Genomic DNA, 19,299 nt, shown 5'->3' with positions numbered 1-19,299 from the left:
GCTTGTCTGCCTTCTTTCAAAACAAAAATAAACAAAAACTTGTTTCCTAAAGAGATAAGTATCAGTAACATGTGGTTATAAATTCAGTAACGTATTGTACAACTTCTCAGAATTATTGTATAATAACTACCACAAGCAAACCAACCTTGAGTTTGTATTGTGGCATTGTCAAGTATAACTTGATTGTAAACTATGATTTTCATTGTGAAACAATGATTAATATTTTAATATAAGGTAAATATGCAATAGAAATTTTATTTAAGTAAAACAAATAAGTTTAAAATTCATATTAGTTAGGCCACACTTCAAAATAAATTAAAAAAAAAAAAAAGGAAAGATAAAAATCCAAACATTAGGACACAGTTTCTCAAAGTCTGGAGGAAAAAATAATAGATTTAGCTAGTGCTCTTACATGCAGTTTGGAAGGAAACTTGAGGAAAACAAACAACACCCCCCTTCCCCAACCTAAAACAAACAAACAAAAAAACAAACCCATATCCCTAGTCATTGCAGATGCATTTGCAAACTCGTTAGTTTTAAGAAATATAATATTTACTATTCGATGAACATGTTTTTAGTGCTTGTGCAAAGTCATATACTCTGTTCTCTACTAAGCAGAGAAAGATTGTTTGAAATCCTTAATTTGTGGTTTGTTATATGTTTTCTTTTATTTTCTTTCCTAACACTGCATTTGACAGGTTAGTAGGAAAGCCAGTAACAGTAGGAGAAGCCACCAGCGATATAAATAGAGGGGAAAAACAAACAAACAAACAAAAACAAAACAAAAAAACCACTGACTTGCATTTTTTGTTGTGTAGTAGCTGAAGTCCTGAGTAACAAGTGTGTGAAGAAAGGTACTAAAGCACTTCCTTACCAGACTTCCATGCAACTACAGTTGCTGAGTTGTAAGGTTCTCTTTTTAAAGTACGTTTACTGTCCCAATAAAGAAACTTAATGTTGGCATTTGTTATTATGGTAATGGACTATTTTACATGATCACAGGAAGAGCTCTTTAAAACAAAATGGAGGTGAAAGAACACAATTTTCTATCTTGGTTAGGAAGTAATACAAGATCTGGTAGCATAACGTGTTTTTTTTCTCAAGATATTCTACTGACTTTTCTTCTACCTCACTTGTCTATAACCGTTAAAAAGTAAAAAGCTATGTAAGAGTTTAAATGACTCCTCTCAGTGTATTTTGGTGCATCTTTTTTTCTTCTCTGTAGGAACAGCCTTCAGCAACTGCGACACTCTTTGTATATTAGCTGAACAAAACACTTGGGTTGATCTAACAGCTTGTTTCCTCCAAAAGGAGTCACTTCTTTTCTGGCCCTGGCACTCCTCTGACCCATCACTGAGCCAATTCAGCTCACTTAAGTGGGGAGAGAACAAACTCCCTGGGAGCAGGAGGGAGAAACTGCACAGATGAATTTGTCTAACTGCAGTTGTCTTCCTTGCAGCTGCTCTGCTGAAAACAATGAGAGGTCTTGCACAACAAATCCTTGCCAGTTCGTTGCCATCCTAGAAGATATTGCAGGAACAGAGCGCAAAAGGACTAAGATGTTTGAGCCTGAGAGGCATTGATAATAGCAAATTACTACTCCAAAATCTCATCTGGCTTTGCCAGTACACAGAAAAGCTGAAAATGCTAAGACCTCAGTACTTAACAACACAGCATGTAAGACATTATTTTTAACCACTGGTTGGTGTTAATTTTATGAACCGAACTGCACTAATATTACAGAGGTCTAGAATAAAGAAGATGAATATAAAAGTAATTTTCTTGGTGGAAATGAGTAACTTGATCTCTCTTACCGGAAAATCAACAAGGTTTCCATGCTAAAAAGACTGCTAAGCTAAGAGCTTTAAATTCACAAAATTTCGTATCAGTAGCAAGAAGACAAGTTTTTCTTTAGCGTCTATTTCACCGCCAGCAATGAAATAGGTTCCTGAGCACCAGCCTGTCCTGTCTGCCTGCCCTTCAGTCAGCTTCACCATCACTGGCTTTCTCTTCCGAATCATCACTTTCATATTCCTCATCCTCATACCCGAAGGCACCCTCAGCTTCAAGGTCGGACTGACCCTCTTGTGGCTCAGGGGACCGGTCAGACTGAGAGCTAGGTCTTGACTGATTCTCCTCCTCCTCATCATCTTCCTCCTCCTCCAGGGAATGGTCACGTGGAAGGCCTGCCTTTGCTTCCCCTTCCTCCTCTTCACAGTGCTGGTCAGAGCGGGGGCTGGCCTCCCCTGTGTGGCAAGGCTGCTGAATATGAGGGCTGGCTCTGGTCTCCTCCTCATCCTCTGCCTCACTGGATTCACGCTCCCAGGTGGAGGCTCTGACGCCTTCTCTCTTCTCTTCCTCTTCCTCGCAGGACTGCTCAGCCTGAGGGCTGATGTCAGCTGCTTCTGCTGAACGGAAGAATTCCCCTTCTTTCACTTTATCCTTGTTGGCTCTGAAAAGACAATTTGTATGTTAATTTTATTTTCAGGTAATGTGTTTTAAAGTAGGTTTTAAAGGATTACTCCCTTTAGGTAATCTAGGACAAATCCTGGTAGACTTGGCTGGGGTGGAATCAGTGAAGGAAAAGGGAAGGGGGGATGCTAGAGTCTGCTTTTATGCTAGGAAGTAACAGTATTGTTTCTATATATTATTTCCTTTTCATTTTTCCCCAAATCTAATTATATATTATATCATAATATATAATTATGATATCTAAATCATCTAAATTATGTCATAATGTCAAATGGATATTGAGAAGTATTTTTATAAGGCTTACTTTAAAAAGTCAGTAAAGGTAATGCAGGATGAAATGACTTCTCAGCAACCTGCCAGAATTTTTGGCAAAAGGAACAACCCAAAAATGTTTCTTATTCTTCATTTTTCTTTGAAATGCCTTGTGTGTAGCATAACCAGTGCTCTCCTTGGATTTATGAAATAATATTTAATTCAGGAAAAACAGTAAAAATGTACAGTAATGCTAGCATTAGTATTGCTAACTACATCCAGTAAAATATTTACCTGGGAAATACTGCAAATAATTTTCTCAACATTGAAAATGACTTTCTGATTTCTAGATATGTAGTGGCAAAAAAAAAGCCTTCAGTAATCTCTACCTTTCTTTGCCATCAAGACCAAAATCTTCAGCATTGGAGCATTCTAGCAATTTAGTTGTTTGTCCTTTCTTTGAAACAAACTCTGGACATACCCCCAGAGCTCTCAGTGTATTAGAATAATGCTTTTCTGCAGCTATTCTGGCATTTTTCTGTAGGAAAAACACAATGGTTAAGTATTATCTAAATGCATTAAATGGCCTGTCTTCAGATACTTTTGTTTATTAATACTCTGTTTCATTATTTGCATCTGGCAAGTTGAATTATTAACTGCAGGGAAAAATGGCAAAACTACATGAAAATTTTATACCAGCTTTTCCTCCTTTTTCCTTTACTAGTTTAAACACAGATTGCTCCTTGCACCCACTGGGTAATGAAAAGCTCTATATTCTCTATGCTGTTATTGAGGGAGGAGGAGACATGAAAAATCAGATATAGTCTTCCTAGGGCTTCTCCCTTATCCCTTCTCCTTATGTCTTCCCTCTGGGGGAGCTGCTGCTCAAAAAGATGGTATTGTTTTACGCTCATACAGTGCTATCTGATGAATGGCATAGATCTGTATCTCTGCCTCTGAAATGGAGGGGGTGAACTCTGGTCCTCCAGGTAACACCTGAGTGAGGAGGACTTGTCCTCCAATCTGCATAAATGTTCCTGCCCCTGCAGTGGTGGCAGACCAAGGAACTAGCACAGAAGGGACAAGGGAACTGGTGAGCTACAACTTGCTGTCTCTCTGTGTTTGTCGCACAGTCAGGGACTACACTACCACCACATGGTTGTAAGGAAATGGAGAAATTAAAATACTGCATCTAAGCTTTACAGTAGACATGAAGAACGCTCGAGTTCTCTTAGCACTTTTCCCAACTTAAACCTCTCACATTTTTGCTGTACGTTTTTGTTTTATTTAGAGGTATCCGTGTTATAATTGAATCAGATGACATGTTTAGAACAGCCACCTCTCCTCCTTGTGCAAGCCTGCCATGAACACTTGGTCACAGAAAAATAATATTTATACAGAGGTGGAGCAATGGAGATTAGAATGGACAAATACTGGCCTAAAAAATATTGTTCAAATACCTTCTAAAAATGCTTGACTGACTACAAGTGCTATTCATATTAATTGAAGATGACATTAAAAAGAACAGAGAAGCAAGACAACCTGAGTGACTCTTTCCAAAAGCAATGGCCTTTGGTTTACTCTTTCTTCCATTTCTTGTAACTCTTGCAAATATTCTTGCATTCTCTGCTTCTCGTAATTCCTAAGGGAAATACAGTACAACAAATCATTATTGTCTATAATAGAAGAAGTAATTTCCTACAGCAGATGAAAGTAGAATTGCTTATGACAAACTTAATGCTGTCCTACTTAAATATATATAAAGGATAAGTTATTTTATGATGGAATTAGGTATGTTGTCTCATTTTCACAGCGTTTGCTTGCTTGGAAATAGAGAACAAAGCTATCTCTTAAGTAGTCACTTCGGATAAGCAGAGAGAAATCCTGGCCAAAGAGGTTAAATAGGGGTTGCATTTGTATGTGTATGTATATTCAAAAAAAACAAAAATTTGCTCAGTTCATACTTTGATAGAGGTTTCACTTGTTTTACACAAGCAGTGTGAAAGGGCTGATAAAATCAGAATGCACACTAGGAAATTAGCATCATTAAATAGAAACTGATACTTTAATGCTAAGAATCTTTTGTTGTTTTACCAACCCCTCTTCTCACAAGAAGGGTGACCGCGTTCTGGATCATAGTACCCATTTTTCCTAGCTGCTTTGTCAAGGTCTCAGTCAGCATGGTGGGATGACAGAACTGTTGCTTCGTCAGCTGAAACGATAGCTCAGGTCATAGCAAGTCCTTGCTAATCCAGCTAGCATGGGCTGTAATCCCGTGTGTGTGACAAAGACCCTGATGATGCAGTGTTGATTCACATCACTTAAGGCTTTAACACTGGCCCCATAAAATTTTGAGCTAGTTCTTGCAGATCTAGTTCATTGCCACAGTTCTAACACGGCTTATTTTGTCAGGCAGTGTGGGAACACATGGAGCCAGCTCAGGGTTGAACCTGAGCTCCTAAGTTCTTTGCAACCTGGAATGCTGGCAAATGAAGCAGAGGACATGTCAGGGGCTGCAGCATAAAGCACTACAGGACTCACTGATTAGCTCAAGCATAGCTTGAGGAGGGCTGCACAGGCCCTGGAAATAACCCGGCTGTGTTCACATGGTGCTGCACCTCAGTTCCTAAATCTTACTGGTTTGATGTTGCATCTGCACTGGGCCAGCTCTAGCGTTACCAAGTCAGGCACTGAAGGACAGGTATGAGAGCTAGGGGACATTTTACACTTCTCTCTTCCTCGCCTCCTCTTCCCCACCACTCTGAATATGGCTGCGCATTAAGGCAAGTTATTTACCATTTTAAGGGAGTGAACTTCATTGTTTCTACTTGCTTGCTTTCTCAGAAGGCTTTCTGCAAACCCAATTATCTGTTAGAAGAGCACTTACATTAATGTCCCTTATTACCCAGCCCATGTTGCAATAAGCATTATCAAGTTAAGCACTTGTACCACCCTTAATGCATCAGCACTAGGGAAGGAGTCTTGCTTTGTAATAGCACCATTTTATGTGCAGAGAAGAATTAAGCATGAGTTTTTTTACTATACTCCTAAAATCTGATTAAGCTAAATGCTGTAATGTGAAGTCTGCTGTTGAATGAACTTAAATCAAATCTGTAAATATACCCACTGTCTTTCTTAATTCTCCACCTTGCTGCTGTAATTCAGGTTGCTTTCTGCTTCTGTCCCAGAGTCAGCAGATCATCTGCCCGAGCACAATTGCATTATAAAGCTCCTATTATTAACAGTACCTGCTGGTCATGTTCCAAAAGCAATTGCGCTTGAGCTCTGATTGACAAAATAATTAGAAGGGACTATCCCTTTTGTTCTACATCTCTACTGGTGCATCTCTGCTGTCCAGGACCCTGCATAAGCCCCACTTCTCCTAGACCATTGCTGCTTATCCATGCTTTGGCTTCATCTGTCTTTGGACTAGGTAGCAGCTTCCTGGTTTGCTGTGGATACATGTGCTAAACTGAAATAATACTGCCACTTTGCTTTTTTTTTTTTTTTCCCCCCTGAAGTGGGGAACTATTAGGACAAATAAATGAATTGTGCAGCCATACCAACATCTATCAATCCAGCACTTTCAAGGATGTTCTGCAATTATGCTGCGCCTTTTCCTTACCACTTTTTAAACTTACTTTCATTGCTACTTGGTATGTCAATTTAGAAACCACAGGACTCTCTTGTCAGCTGGTCTGTAACACTATGAAGTGGAACTATAGACTGAGAGCATTAGAATGGGCAATAGTTTCCCAGTTGAGATACTAAATTTGGCCACATTTTTTTTTAACTAGCTGCTTGTACAGTGTATAATTTATCAAAAGAGTAATTGTGAAAACTTAAACTCTGCTATCATTGTATGCTTAACATACAATGCAAATTCAGGGGTTCAGGATTCAGGGGAATGCAACAAAATACCTGAATGTTTTTAATTTGGATTTAGACATCTGAGCTAGGCTCTGATGTGGGTCATTGGCCTCAGCCCGAGTTGTAACAATTTTCTGCATTTTTTTCGTTCTTTGTTTCTGCTTTGTCCTGTTCCTTTTTTGCCGTTCTTCCAACCTTCTCTTTTCCTCAAGTGAATTCCTGGGTGGAAAAATAAACTAAGACTGAATTCATTTGGAAGCAAGAGCAAGACTTCAAAGGATGTTTTAGTAAAGGAAATTCAAAGGAGAAAAAAGATTGAAAACAGGGTTGGTGTAAAAGGGCACGTGATACGCGCCATTGTAAGGGATTCACGTGTAACCTGGGAAACTGCAGTCATTTGTCCCTTTCCTACGGGCATGTTCAGAAATATGCATTACTGTTTTTGGAAAAATCAAATACTAATAAAGTCCTGTATTCAATATTTTAGTATAAGGACTTAATTATAGTATAAAACTTACATATATGTAAGTCTCATATTCACTGTATGGAAGAATTAACGACATCTGTAGAAGTACAAAAGATGTCTACTCTAAGTATTTATAAAATCCAGAACATCACTAAAGTGGTCACCTGATGGCCTGTAGCCTTCGCTGGGTGGACTGTGTGATTTTTGGCGATTTAGATTCTCCAAATCCTGAGAGAGGTGAATTTGCACCTCTCATTTGAGGTTTACATCTTGGAGAGGTGTATGGCCAGCGTGTTTCTTTCAACCTTTCTTCATCCTCTTGAATGTCCCTCAAAATCTTCCCCTTGTTTGAAGGAATGTGTGGAGTACGAAGATCAAATGGTTCACAGACTGTAAGGTGTTTCACCTGTTTTTTTTGCAGGAGCCGTTTCTGAAATTTCTGGTGGAGTCGTTCAAAATCTGGAACATCTGGTTTGATCTTGGGTTTATGTTCTGTCTCCTTTGGTTCGATGCACTTGTGTTTCTTCTTTTTATTGGTGTTCTTTAAAGCCAGCCTGCTCGTGGGTAGGGATGAATTACGCAGCAACTCCTCAGCTCTCGTTCTAATCCTGATTTCTCTGTAGAGCTCTTCCTCCTGTAACTTGTCATTAACAGCTGGACTATAAACGCATTTAGGAATTGGTTTTGCTTTGAATGGTTTTGGTTTCTTTTCAGGTGTGGAAAGGTCTCTTAATTGCATTTTCCTAATTTCATTCCTTTGCTTCTCTCTTTCAATGAATTTAAATGGCTTCTGAGAAGCCAAAAGCTTGAGTTTGCTTCTCTCTTTCACAGACTTCCTGCGTTCTTCATTTCTTTGTATGATTTCATGGTAGAGTGGAAGAAAAACTGCAGCGGGCACAGGATTGGCTCGGAATTTTTTCTGACACTCCGCTTCTTCCTCCAGCTGCTTCTTCAGTAAGTTATTTTCCATTTCAATCTGGGACTTTGATTTGACATTCTGTTCTTTTTTTCTAGCTTCTCTAATGGTCATCTGGAAAGGCTTGGGCACAGTAACTTTTGGTGACCACGCCTTCTGCTTCTTCCGTGTTGTTCTGAAGGCTGGTGAGCTTGGTAAGCTGTGTTTGGTTCGGGTGATGTAGTCTTCCACAGAGAACCCATCCCACATTTTTTCAATCCGTTCCTTAGCAAATGATGATGATCCAGTTTCACTACTGTTTTCTTCAAATGCTAATTCTTTGTCAGACCCACCAGACAGACCTGAGCCTAAGGGATCACTTAAGTCAGAGTCAGAGAAGGATTTGTGCAGATTTAGAGGCTGATACGAGCTTTTCTCCCAAGTTGGCCTTAAAAAAGGGAAGAAAAAAAAAAGAAAGGAAAAAAAGCTGTTTTGAGTCCAGCCCAATATTAATGCAAAGCCAGCGACTTCCATTTTCAATGTCATCATTAGGAAAAAATGAACAGCACTGGTGAGAAGAGGAGAGAGGAAAGGGAAAAGGGAACATTGGACACTGACACCAGATCATAGTTTTAAAGAAGTTCAGATCACGAACAAGTTAGCATAAGGAAAGGCACTGTGCTTTACTAAACACATTGCCTAGTCCCTGCTGTGTACACACTTGTAAATCTCAAGGTGAATAAGCATTTAAATGATTGATTAACTTTTCTGTAATTATCTGCTTATAGGAAATGGGGAGAGTAACACTTTCCAGCTGCAGAAAAAAACTGCTGTATTTACTGGTGTCTGCAAAGCACTTGAGAATCTTCAGGTAAAAGGTACCCAAAACTTACCTGCAACACCCATTAGAAGCAGCATCTTTCCTGGCCACGGGCTGTACTCCTTTTAAATAGAGTTTATTCTGATACATACTTTCTAACTTTGCCATGGTCTCCAATTGGGCATTCTTCAACTCTTCTAGCTTCAAGTAATATTCTTGATTGGAAGTGCACATTTTGGAAAAGTCTATCCAGTTGTCACCGTCTCCATGTAGAGGGAGGGTCTGCTCTCTGTCAGTATTTGAATCCACATCAAGAGTGTCCTAGAAGAGATTTCTTTGTAAATTTTTCTGATTCTTAGGATAAAGGGCAACAATGTGTTTAACGTTGCTTTATTCAATTGTCTAATGAATGAAGCACTAACACCAAATAGATACCTGTATAAAGATTTTCATGTGAGTCACCTGGAATACTCTTACTGCATAATAATTTATATCCTGAGGCTACTGAAGTCTGTCCCTGTAATCAATGTATTTGTATCAGGAAATGAGATCAAGAAGGATTTATCAGAAGAAAAAAAGCCTAGCTGTTTTGTAAAAAAGCGCAATCTTTCCTTGCTCAGTACACAGCTCTAAAAAAAGCCTTAAAGCACACAAACCACCCCTCTCTGCCTTCCAGCATTCTAAAATCAAGTCACTAGGTGCTGTATAAATGCTGCTTTAGCCATTTCTGTAATGTGCTGTGATGTGATAGGGATCTGCACATCTTTCAGTTTAACCAGTGCTTGGCAGCCCGCACGTGTGTGGAGGTAAGCATGTTTGCTAACCGTTTTTAGAGCCTGCAGAAGTTTAATGACAAGTGCTGTTAAACCCAGGTTAGCCTGCATTAAAAAGGCTTCCTTTGCATTATTTTAAGCGCTGCTTAAGGATGTTACAGGACTAGTTCCTTCACCTAAAAATAGCACAATACCGTTCCACGCGGGCTTCTAGTAGTTTTCGCCGTCTGTTGGTCTCTATGTTTTTTCAATCAGCCCTCACCCCCCAGGCCCCAAGCCCTTCCCCTGGCTTTTGGCAGTGCCCTTCCTGAACCCCTCTCAGCCAGCCGCGGGGTTTAAGGGCCCAGTACCGCCCCCCGGCCGCCCTTCCCCGCTCCCCCTTCCCCTGCCGGCGGTACCTGGGCGGCCGGGGCCCGGCTGCTGGCGCCGGGAGCGGCGCGGGGCCCGGGGGCGGCCGGCACGGCCCCAGGCACGGCCGCCATGGCTCCCGCACAGCGCTGGGCTGGGGCCGGGGCCGGCCCCGGCTCGCTGAGGGCCCGCCTCCCTGCGGGGGGAGCCGGGATTGATGAGTGCAGGCGGGGGCCCACACTCTGCGGGAGGCGGCAGGGGTAGCGGGCCTCGGAACTGCCAGGAGATCCGAGTCCTTTATAACGTAAAGACACCGATGAAGAAATTACACCACTGTACACAGCACGTTGAAGTCTTGTCAAGAATTGGAAGCTTGAAATGATGGGAAAGCCCTCACCAGAGCTAGCACCCAGACTGGTAAAGTCAGTTTAAGACGTGTTTGCTGTAAGTAACCCTGTTTTGAAGTGTAATTTGTACATTTAACCAGTCAATAAATAACATGCACAGAACATTACTGTCCCCATTGATTGTCCTTTTCTCTCTATATAGAATTATCATGATTCTTATACTTAGCTTTAAATCATAGCAAAGTATTTCAGTAGCCAGTCAAAAGAGCAGTGAAAACTTAAAAGCTACAGCTCCTGAGTGATATTAAGAAATGTAAGTTAGTCAGGAAGCGAGTAAGTTCTTTACCTGAAGAGGAATCTGGCAATTCTAGCAATAATGAGTATTAAAGGGTTAATTCACAGTTCCTGGCTGAGTAGAAATAAATTTTAGAATGTTTATTCTAAATTATAATAAATTCAAAACTGTGAAATCGATTTGGTACAAACAAAGTCTAAGCTGTATGAAACCTGTGGAATCCAGGTTTTTCCTGGTAGCTCAGGTATTTTGTTACAGCTCACCTTAGCAAAGTGGCTCACTTATGTGCACTGTGCTTGCTCCTGCACTAATGCACAAGTAATCCAATAATGCCTTTCTCAACAAGGGTGGTTATTTTCTTTGGATATTAACAGATGGTAATGTTTATTCTATGAATTCCTTCATAGAGCATTATTTGCATCAGTATAAAAATGTATACTTGATAATTTGACTTCTCCATGAGTTTGTGTGTATACACGTATACATTAGTTGAGCTGTCCAGTTTCATGCCCAGGCTTTTCCTGAACAAAAATGGGAGTTGAACACAATGAAAAAATAATGAAAATGAAAAATAATATGAAAAAAGATGAAAAAATGGAAAATAAAAAAATAATGAGAGAACAATTAAAAATTAAATATACACCTGGGAGCTGCACTGGCTCCCCAAAACCAATTTTAAATAAAATTGCATGAAAAGACTTTCCTTCATATTGTATGGTAGCATCAGAAACCAAAGTAGTCTCCAGAAGACAAAACAGGGCAAGGAACGTGATAGCATTCTTACAGCTACAAGTGAAAAGTCCAGCCACATCTAAGGAAAAAATAAGTACCACTCCATTCTGGATAACTCCAGGACAAGCAATTCTAAACTACTATGGTAATATAGTGTAAGTTGTGTAAGTTCAATGGCATTTTCAGAACATACTTTTACAAGAGCTAACTAGCTCTGGAAAGTAATGTTAAAAGGTTTACCTTAGTTTCAGCAGAATTATAGAGTACAGACTCAGGTAGACTACTGCATGTTTATTGATAAACAACAGTTCCTTGTTGAAACCAGAAACTTTATTAAATTAATGTGACAAAAGTACATAAGCCTTTGTGGACTTTTTAAGACAATTCACACAGGCGCTTTTGGTGAGGAAACCACATTTCAGACTACACAGAAGGAGTTCTGGAGCACGGTTCCAACTTCCATTATTCAGCTTACCGAGTGTTTACCTGCAAAGAATTCCAAGAACACACATACAGTATGTAACAATTACTTCTCTGGTTAAAGATGTTATTTTTTTAGTCACTATAACATCTCGCTATATATATTAGATGGCCAAATGGCATAAGCTGCATGTAAAACTGTATAGAAAATTGAAAATTGTATAGAATTATTTTAAACACATCAATTTAGATGACAGTAACTATCCCAGTGCTTATGAAAAAGATTAAGCAGAAAGTGATGCAAACACTACTCACCACATCATCAATCTTTAGAATACTGCGCACAGTTTCTGTGGCAAGAGTCAGTGCACTGACAGACACTAGCAGTGGTTGGACTACCAGCTCCTCCAAGATGTTGGAAATGCCACCCTACAAGAACAAGCACCTTTTACTTTGGGCAAGCGAGGCTACAACTAGATTCAGCAAGTTTGAACAGAATCCTGGAAACGACATCCTACTTCAAATTAGACCAAAGGGCTTGCACTCTTCAGTTCCCAACAGGAATTACTATTGTAGAGGCATTCTGTGGCTACTTGAGGTATCCACTCAAAAGCAGGTTCAGAGAGCAAGCTATGATCTCTCTCAACACTAGTCCTGGGAGAATCCAGTTATAATACACAAACTTGTCCTCTCTTTATATTTTAGTCCTAGTGTATTTTCTTTTAAAAATGCATTTTAAGCATTTTCTTTTTAAAATGCATTTTTTTTTTTTTTTTTTTTACCTCTGGGAATTCTACATGCAATTCCTTATTACCTTTCTGACATTAATGCCAGCTGTTTTCTCTCCTTGAGCATGTCTGTTTCTCAGCTCTGTCACCGTTGAAATAGGATTGAGGCCTGCATTTTCAGCCAGTGTGGATGGTATGACCTCCAGCGCGTCTCCATACGCACGGACACAATATGAGTCCATACCTCTCAAAGTGCGAGCGTATTCATTCAAGCGCAGCGCCAACTCTATCTCTGGTGCTCCACCTCCTGCAATTAAAGCTCTGAGGAGAGAAATTAAAATCAAACCTCATTTTACCTAAGTCCATAAATAATTAGCTCTCCGTATTAATATACTAGATTACTCTGACCAAAAAGGGACATTACCTTTTCTTAACTAAGCATCTAATGACACACAAGGCATCATGAATTGAACGCTCAGCTTCTTCTAGAACAAGTTTGTTGGATCCACGTACCACAATGGTTACAGTTTTTCCAGGGTTTGTACAGCCTGTGATCTAAAACAAAGACATTACAGCACTAAAAGAGAGTACTGGACAAAATAATAAAATATATATATTTGCAACTTTTGTAACAGTACCGAGGTCTGCTGAACAAAACCACTAGGCTTCCCAGGCCAGAGGCTAGTCAGGGATTACAAGTAGGTGCTTTAAGGCTTCTTAGTACTGAAGTTATTACATTCAAGTTAGTAGTTATTATTACAAGAATTGGCAAATGTTAAGAAGCTATTAACATGTTGTCCATCACCCACCTTTATTAGTTTCCCAGAACTGTTCAAGTTGACTTCCTCTGCCAGCTCAGCAGACCCCAGCATGTCAGGAGTAAATTGGTCAATGTGAGCAACAGGCTTAGTTCCAATCGTCTGAAAAAAAAAAAAAAAAAAAAAAAACAAAAAAAAAAAAAACACACAACCACCACCAACAGTAAGAAAACATCCAGAATCCAAACTGCAGAGTCAGGAAGTGTACTGCATAACATACTTCTGGTGTATTACAGTGAAACACAGGTAGGACTACCCCCTAGAAAAATAAGGGGTGGATGTAAAGAAGTGTGACTACTCAACAGAACAGGGCTGTCTTTTAGGGAAACGCCTTCTCAACTCTTACATCACATTCAGAACGTGAAACGCACATGTCATAAGAAACTGGCATTAGCTAGGTGCTCAGGTTTTGACGTTATCTTTAAACACAACTGTTACCGTAATAGACATTTGTATAACTCACTTTACCTTACATATAAATTCAATGTCTTCTCTTTCTATGTCTTTAACCACCATGATCTTCATTTTGTTCAGAAAATGTAGGGCTAGGTCACTAAGAGCATCCCTAAAAACAAGAGGGAAGAAGTCAGTCCAGGCTTGTCTTAATAACTGGGTTGCACTAGCCAGTTGCATGCTTCTTTGCAGCAATGCTGAAGTTCTTCAGACTACCAAGTAAAGATGTCACTAAATCCAAAACACAGACAACGCTAGTGCTGCCACTAGTGTGTCTGTCACTGGCACAGACAATCTGACACTGCTCAGTGCGACTATTAATGTTTAGCTTCCATTTTCCAGATATTCCAAACAATTCCAGCTGTTCCCCAAATGAACAGAGTAAGCTGGTAAATCGCTATTGACATACCTCAGAATAGATTTCTGAATCAGCAACACATTGCATCCAGCCTTCTTAATTTGTTTAACTAAGTTGAGAATATAAGCTCTCTCTTCACGCAGTACTCTGTCCATTTGAGCATAATCCGAAACAACAATTTGGTTGTCCATCTGTTGAGAAAGAAAACCAAGTGTCACCAACTGCTGACTTGATAAGCGAACGTTAAGATGTTCTGCATTCTTTAAATTATCAGCCTGTGATTCAAAGCAAGCAAGCAATTTCAGTAAAATATAAAATAATCACAGAACGGGTTGGGTTGGAAGGGACCTCAAAGCCCATCTAATTCCAACCCCCTGCCACGGACAGGGCCCCCTGCCCCGAGCCCAGGCTGCCCCCAGCCCCATCCAGCCTGGCCTTGGGCACTGCCAGGGATGGGGCAGCCACAGCTCCTCTGGGCAGCCTGTGCCAGTGCTTCACCACCCTCTGAGTGAAGAATTTCTTCCTAAATATCTTATTAGAAATTGTTTAAATAAGAAAATACTGGACTTTTAAACTGTTTTTCTTTTATATCAATTTTAAGTTCTTTATACAAGTTCTAAGTAATAAGCATTACCCAGCAGACCTTCACTACAGCCACAAAATAGAGCTGACAACAACACAACATCTCTAAAAAATATTTTGTCATTAAATTTGCATCTTCAAAGAACTACAGCAAGAGGTCTCACTCCAGGTACATTTAACTTACATCTGTCTTTGGAGCAGACAGGCAGAACTGAATTAGGCCAATTTTGGCTTTCTCCACTCTAGTCACCCCTGTATTCGCCACCTTCTGAGTCAGGACCAGTCCTTCAACCAGTTCACAATCATCAATTGTTCCGCTGGAAAAAAAAAAAAAAAAAAAAACAATCCATGAGTAGCACTTAGGGGAGCAAGTTTGATAAAGACATAACCCTCTAATTACAAACTGGTTCTTACCCCAACTTCTTAACAATTTTAATATCTCTGAGGTCCACGCTGCTAGCTGTAGATGGATCGATCACCTTCATCACTGCATCCACACTCATGGGAGAAAGTAAACTAGAATACTGACACACAACCTAAGGGATTTAATAACAATAAAAAAGTGTGAGATTTAACGCTGATCAACAGTGGCTAGGAATTTCTAGATAATATTGTCATTGTGTACTAGTTTGACTTTCCATAATGTGCTACCTTCTTCATGGTGACTCCACTCACAGGAAAGAACAGGTATGCCGGTGGGAAAAACCTACGCTTAGGGACTTGGAACAAACTTGGATTTATTTCTTAAACTCTTAGATTAAGCCCTTGGAGAACTTCCCAGATCAGTTTGCCAGAATGGAAACTAATGCATTTGTAGAGATCTTACAGCACAAAGGAGTACTATGGGGAAGAGAAGAAATTGCATTATTGTTGTTTTGGAGCTATTGGCCCTCTAGAGCCAACAAGGAATTCTGACATCCAGCTGTTCCAGGAATGAAGTTCTTGCAAACAACACATCTCCAGTTTTTGATGCTGTTTTAGGAACCTCTGCCTCATCATAAAGAACTGCCTACATAAAAGTTGACAAAAGCTCTCAGTATTCCACCTGTCTTTTCTGTTACTGTTTTTCAGTTTAAGCTTGCATATGTATTTTAGACTCAGCAGCTAATATTACTATGTATTTCAGACTGAAATTCAGTTTAGGCGTGTCAATTCAATCTTGATCAGCCAGAGATTTTTGAGAAGTCAGTCTAACAGAGGGTAGCTATTGTCTCAAAACCAACTAGATTCATGAGGGGATTCTTAATAAATGAACAGTAGCGCACTGGGAAGAGCCAAATGGCTCAGCTTGCCTGGAGGTAGTACGAAGTTTGAGAATCAGCCATACCTTTGAGTTCAGCGAAGTAGTTGCGCTATTTAGTAAGGTTTCTCTGTCACTCAGTTCAACTGGCTGTGCCATGTTGGTCAACACTTCGATACCTTTTTCCAAAGCTTTCTGGAATGACTCAGAAATGATGGTGGGGTGAATTCCTGTGAATTGTGTAAAAGGTGATTTTATTTGGTTTTACTTTCAAACCAACGGTCTATTTTTTTCCCCACCTCCCGTTGCAATTTGAGATTATTTTAGAGACACTAATGTCAGAATAAATAGAACCTATTTTAGCAAAATATGTTCCTCATAAGCAGATAACTTCCCCTTACCACTGTCTACAGTTAAAGCTGAGGAAAAAAGCTGTTATGTTCCTAAGAATTTGTCCTCATGGGCAAGTACAGCACATTTCCCTGCAATGTTTGACAGAGCAGACTTTTCTCAAAATATTATTTTCCCTTGGCATTCTCAAAGTCCAATTTTGTGATGGCAAGCGCTACACTTCCTGAGTAGAAAAAAGAAAAAGAATAGAATCACTAGCTTCAGATTTTATTTATCCCTTCTTAGGTGTTTCTCTGTCCATGAGAGAAGTACAAATATAATCTAGGTGAGCTTTTACAAGGCACTATCTATCACGTCAGTGAGACACTGTCTCCTGTATTAATGGTAATGTATTCAGCTCAAAAGACTAAACGATGAATTTTTAATTATTAGTGGGACGTGAATGAACCCTCAAGTTACCTTTCATGTTTAAGCTGCTAACAGCGGCTTTCAGCTTCACGATAAACATGCAGCCAAACGTGGGACTCAACTACTTCATAACTAAGGCTTTTGTATTAAGTATGCATGCTTACCTTTCTGAAGGAGTCTGGAACAGGCATCCAGAAGAGCTCCAGCAATGACAACAACAGACGTAGTGCCATCACCAGCTTCAATGTCTTGTGCTTTTGACAGCTCTACCAACTAAACAGTGAATTACAACAAAAGCTTATATATAATGCTGCTTAACTGAAAACTCTGACAAGTACCAAAAAAGAGATACTCAAGAATGCAGTGCTACTGAAACTACCCAACTACCCATAGTATCACATCTCACACTAATCACATCTTTTCTGATTTGCAAGTGACTTCTCATACTGGTATATGGTTGAATGACCAACCATTAAAAACAAACAAGAACAAACCACAGAAACCAAGGAACTTTTCTCCCAAGCATAAAACTAATCACCCCCACGTAACAGGTCAATCTTCCCCCCTTACTTTAGAAGGGCCCCACCTAGCTCACTTCCATCTCTAGCCACAATCAAATCTAAGAGATCTACACTTAACTATTCAGAAGACCAGGCTACTGCTTCCTAGGGCCACAATGTAATTCATTCTCTTCTCTGACTCTCTTCTGTCCTAGTGGTATGGGACATCACCAGCTTTTCTTTCTCAGATCAGAGAAGATTTGGGCTAGATTATTTTATACCTTAAAACTTATTGGAAATGGGTTATGCATGAGAAATACGAGATAAGCAATAAAGACCTAGAATTGCATAGCACACCGTACCATCACAATAGGCTGTCTTGAGGCACCCTGCACAAAATCTCTTGCTCTGTCACTACCAAGTAATGCTCCTCAAATCCACGTAAAACATTACTATGTTCTTTTGTCCCAGAAACAAAGCTCTAACATGTATCATTGTCTGAGCGATGGAGAAACGCTTACCATTTTGGCAGCAGGGTGCAAAACCTGCATTTGTTTCAGGATAGTAGCACCATCATTAGTGATCGTTACGTCTCCTTTAGCATCCTGGATCTGAGGGAGAAACAGCACTGATTAGTGACCAGAATTTGTTAACGCGATGCTTGATGTAAGACAGCTTTCCTGACAACATCATTTCTCAGACTGAGATATGTATTTAGTTGATACTTCCTCTAAACGAATAGAGTTTGGTCACAAAGTAGAAGTGTTTTTCAAGCTTAGAAGTCCAAGACAAAAGGCTGGGCGCTACTTAAGCCATGTTGACATACAGCATCTTCAGCAGTGTCAACGTTTACAAAATTTAAGCATAAGATTTACCATTTTATCCATTCCTTTTGGTCCGAGGCTCGTTCTGATGGCATCAGCAACAGCTGGAAGGAGAACAAACAGGTCTGCGAGCCGCCCTGGAGAGTCCCAAGCACCCACCCCTCCCTGCACCCACCTCCCCTGGAAAAACACCACCGCCGGGACCCGGCACCTCCCCCAGCCCTCCCGGCCCTCACCCTTGCCGGCGGCGATGTTGCTGTTGCGGATCTGGGCGGGCTTGTCGCGGTCCTGGTACGTGCCCTTGGCCCGGCTCCCGCCGCCGCCGCCGTGGCCGTGGCCCTTGGGCCCCGCGTTCTCCGGCATCGTCGCTGGCCGCCGATGGGCCCGCGGGCACGGCGGCGCTGCGGTAACGGCCGCCCCGCCTCGGGTGGGCAACGGCGGGCTCGGATGGGCTCGGAGGGAAGCGGGCGGACACGGATGAGGCGCGGATGGCGGCGGATGGTCCCGGATGGTCGCGAACCTTCCAGAAGGCGCCGCCGCCGCCACCCTCAGGAGGCGCCCGGGTCCTTCCAGCCGGCGCCCCGCGTGACGTCACGCCGAGCGGCTGCCCTCCCCGCGCCTGCTGCCCGAAAGCGGCACTAACCCCGTGCAGGCGGACGGCGCGGACACCTACAGGCGGCCGGGGGCCGCTTCTAGAACGAGCCGCGCGGGGGCCTCGCGGCGAGGTTTCCCGCCTAGCGGGGGTTACGCCAATGGCGTAGCCAGGCCCGTTCTGCCTGGGCGGCCGCCTCCCGCCTGGCGTAAGTGCTGCCGGCAGGGGGCGCGGCCGTACGGGCAGGCGCGGCCCCGCCCCTGAGGGAGCCCCTGAGGGAGCGGGGCTTTTTTGGGTACGGAGCGGGGGTTTTTGGGTACGGAATATCTTTTTTTTTTTTTTTTTTTTTTTGGATATGGGGCAGCTGCTGAGAGGGTCCCGCTGCCAAAACGCCGGGATCTCAGCCGGACAGGCAGGGTGTGTGACAGGCAGCGCTCCAGGGGCCGCGGTCAGCTCCCGCCGCGCTGTGAGGGGAAATTCTCCTCAGAGGGCGCCTCCTGCCGCGCCGGGCTCAGCCGCCCCAGCACGGAGCGCGAGGGGTGCCTCCGCCTGGTGAATGGCTTGTGCTGCGGAGCAGCTGTCCCCGTTTGACTGCTTTGGTGGTCAGGTTGTCCCGGGTTTATCAGATTATTAGCGGGTTTGCCCAGAGCGTAGGAACATCTCCAAAGAAATGTGTTCTCAGGGACTGGCATCTCGGTTCCTTTACGGTGAAGAACCGGAGTTTTGCCCTAGGGGCAAGGAGCAGTTCCAGCCTA

General features: G+C 41.7%; 2 protein-coding genes and 1 long non-coding RNA gene across 5 annotated transcripts in view; 1 reads left to right on the top strand and 2 right to left on the bottom strand.

Annotated features, from left to right (window-relative positions):
- Positions 1–230: 230 nt before the first annotated feature.
- FAM161A (FAM161 centrosomal protein A) lies at positions 231–11,623 on the bottom strand. Of its 3 annotated transcripts, none has more exons than XM_040550498.1 (7): positions 11,511–11,623; positions 8,849–9,096; positions 7,225–8,403; positions 6,646–6,813; positions 4,267–4,366; positions 3,114–3,262; positions 231–2,452 (listed from the first exon to the last, which is right to left on the bottom strand). In XM_040550498.1, the coding sequence occupies exons 2-7, from the start codon at positions 9,007–9,009 to the stop codon at positions 1,981–1,983; spliced, it is 2,229 nt and encodes a 742-aa protein (XP_040406432.1). In that variant the 5' UTR covers positions 9,010–9,096; positions 11,511–11,623; the 3' UTR covers positions 231–1,980. The 3 variants fall into 3 exon arrangements, with proteins under 3 accessions (XP_040406432.1, XP_040406433.1, XP_040406431.1); XM_040550499.1 differs by lacking the exon at positions 11,511–11,623 and adding an exon at positions 9,947–10,071; XM_040550497.1 differs by lacking the exons at positions 6,646–6,813; positions 11,511–11,623 and adding an exon at positions 9,947–10,065.
- On the bottom strand, positions 11,583–18,753 carry CCT4 (chaperonin containing TCP1 subunit 4). Its single transcript, XM_040550501.1, has 14 exons — positions 18,189–18,753; positions 18,004–18,056; positions 17,650–17,739; positions 16,793–16,901; positions 15,957–16,099; positions 15,044–15,165; positions 14,814–14,946; positions 14,099–14,238; positions 13,705–13,801; positions 13,228–13,338; positions 12,843–12,973; positions 12,505–12,739; positions 12,006–12,119; positions 11,583–11,756 (listed from the first exon to the last, which is right to left on the bottom strand). The coding sequence occupies exons 1-14, from the start codon at positions 18,313–18,315 to the stop codon at positions 11,742–11,744; spliced, it is 1,620 nt and encodes a 539-aa protein (XP_040406435.1). The 5' UTR covers positions 18,316–18,753; the 3' UTR covers positions 11,583–11,741.
- LOC121066821 overlaps positions 18,700–19,299 on the top strand; it is a 35,324-nt gene continuing 34,724 nt past the window's right edge. Inside the window, exon 1 of the long non-coding RNA XR_005817979.1 lies at positions 18,700–18,752. This is a non-coding gene — a long non-coding RNA (uncharacterized LOC121066821). The remainder of the gene's footprint in view (positions 18,753–19,299) is intronic.

Source organism: Cygnus olor, chromosome 3 (assembly GCF_009769625.2).
Source record: "Cygnus olor isolate bCygOlo1 chromosome 3, bCygOlo1.pri.v2, whole genome shotgun sequence".
Lineage (NCBI taxonomy): Eukaryota > Metazoa > Chordata > Aves > Anseriformes > Anatidae > Cygnus > Cygnus olor.
Note: the sequence above shows the minus strand (reverse complement) of the source record. Positions and strands in the feature narration are given on the sequence as shown.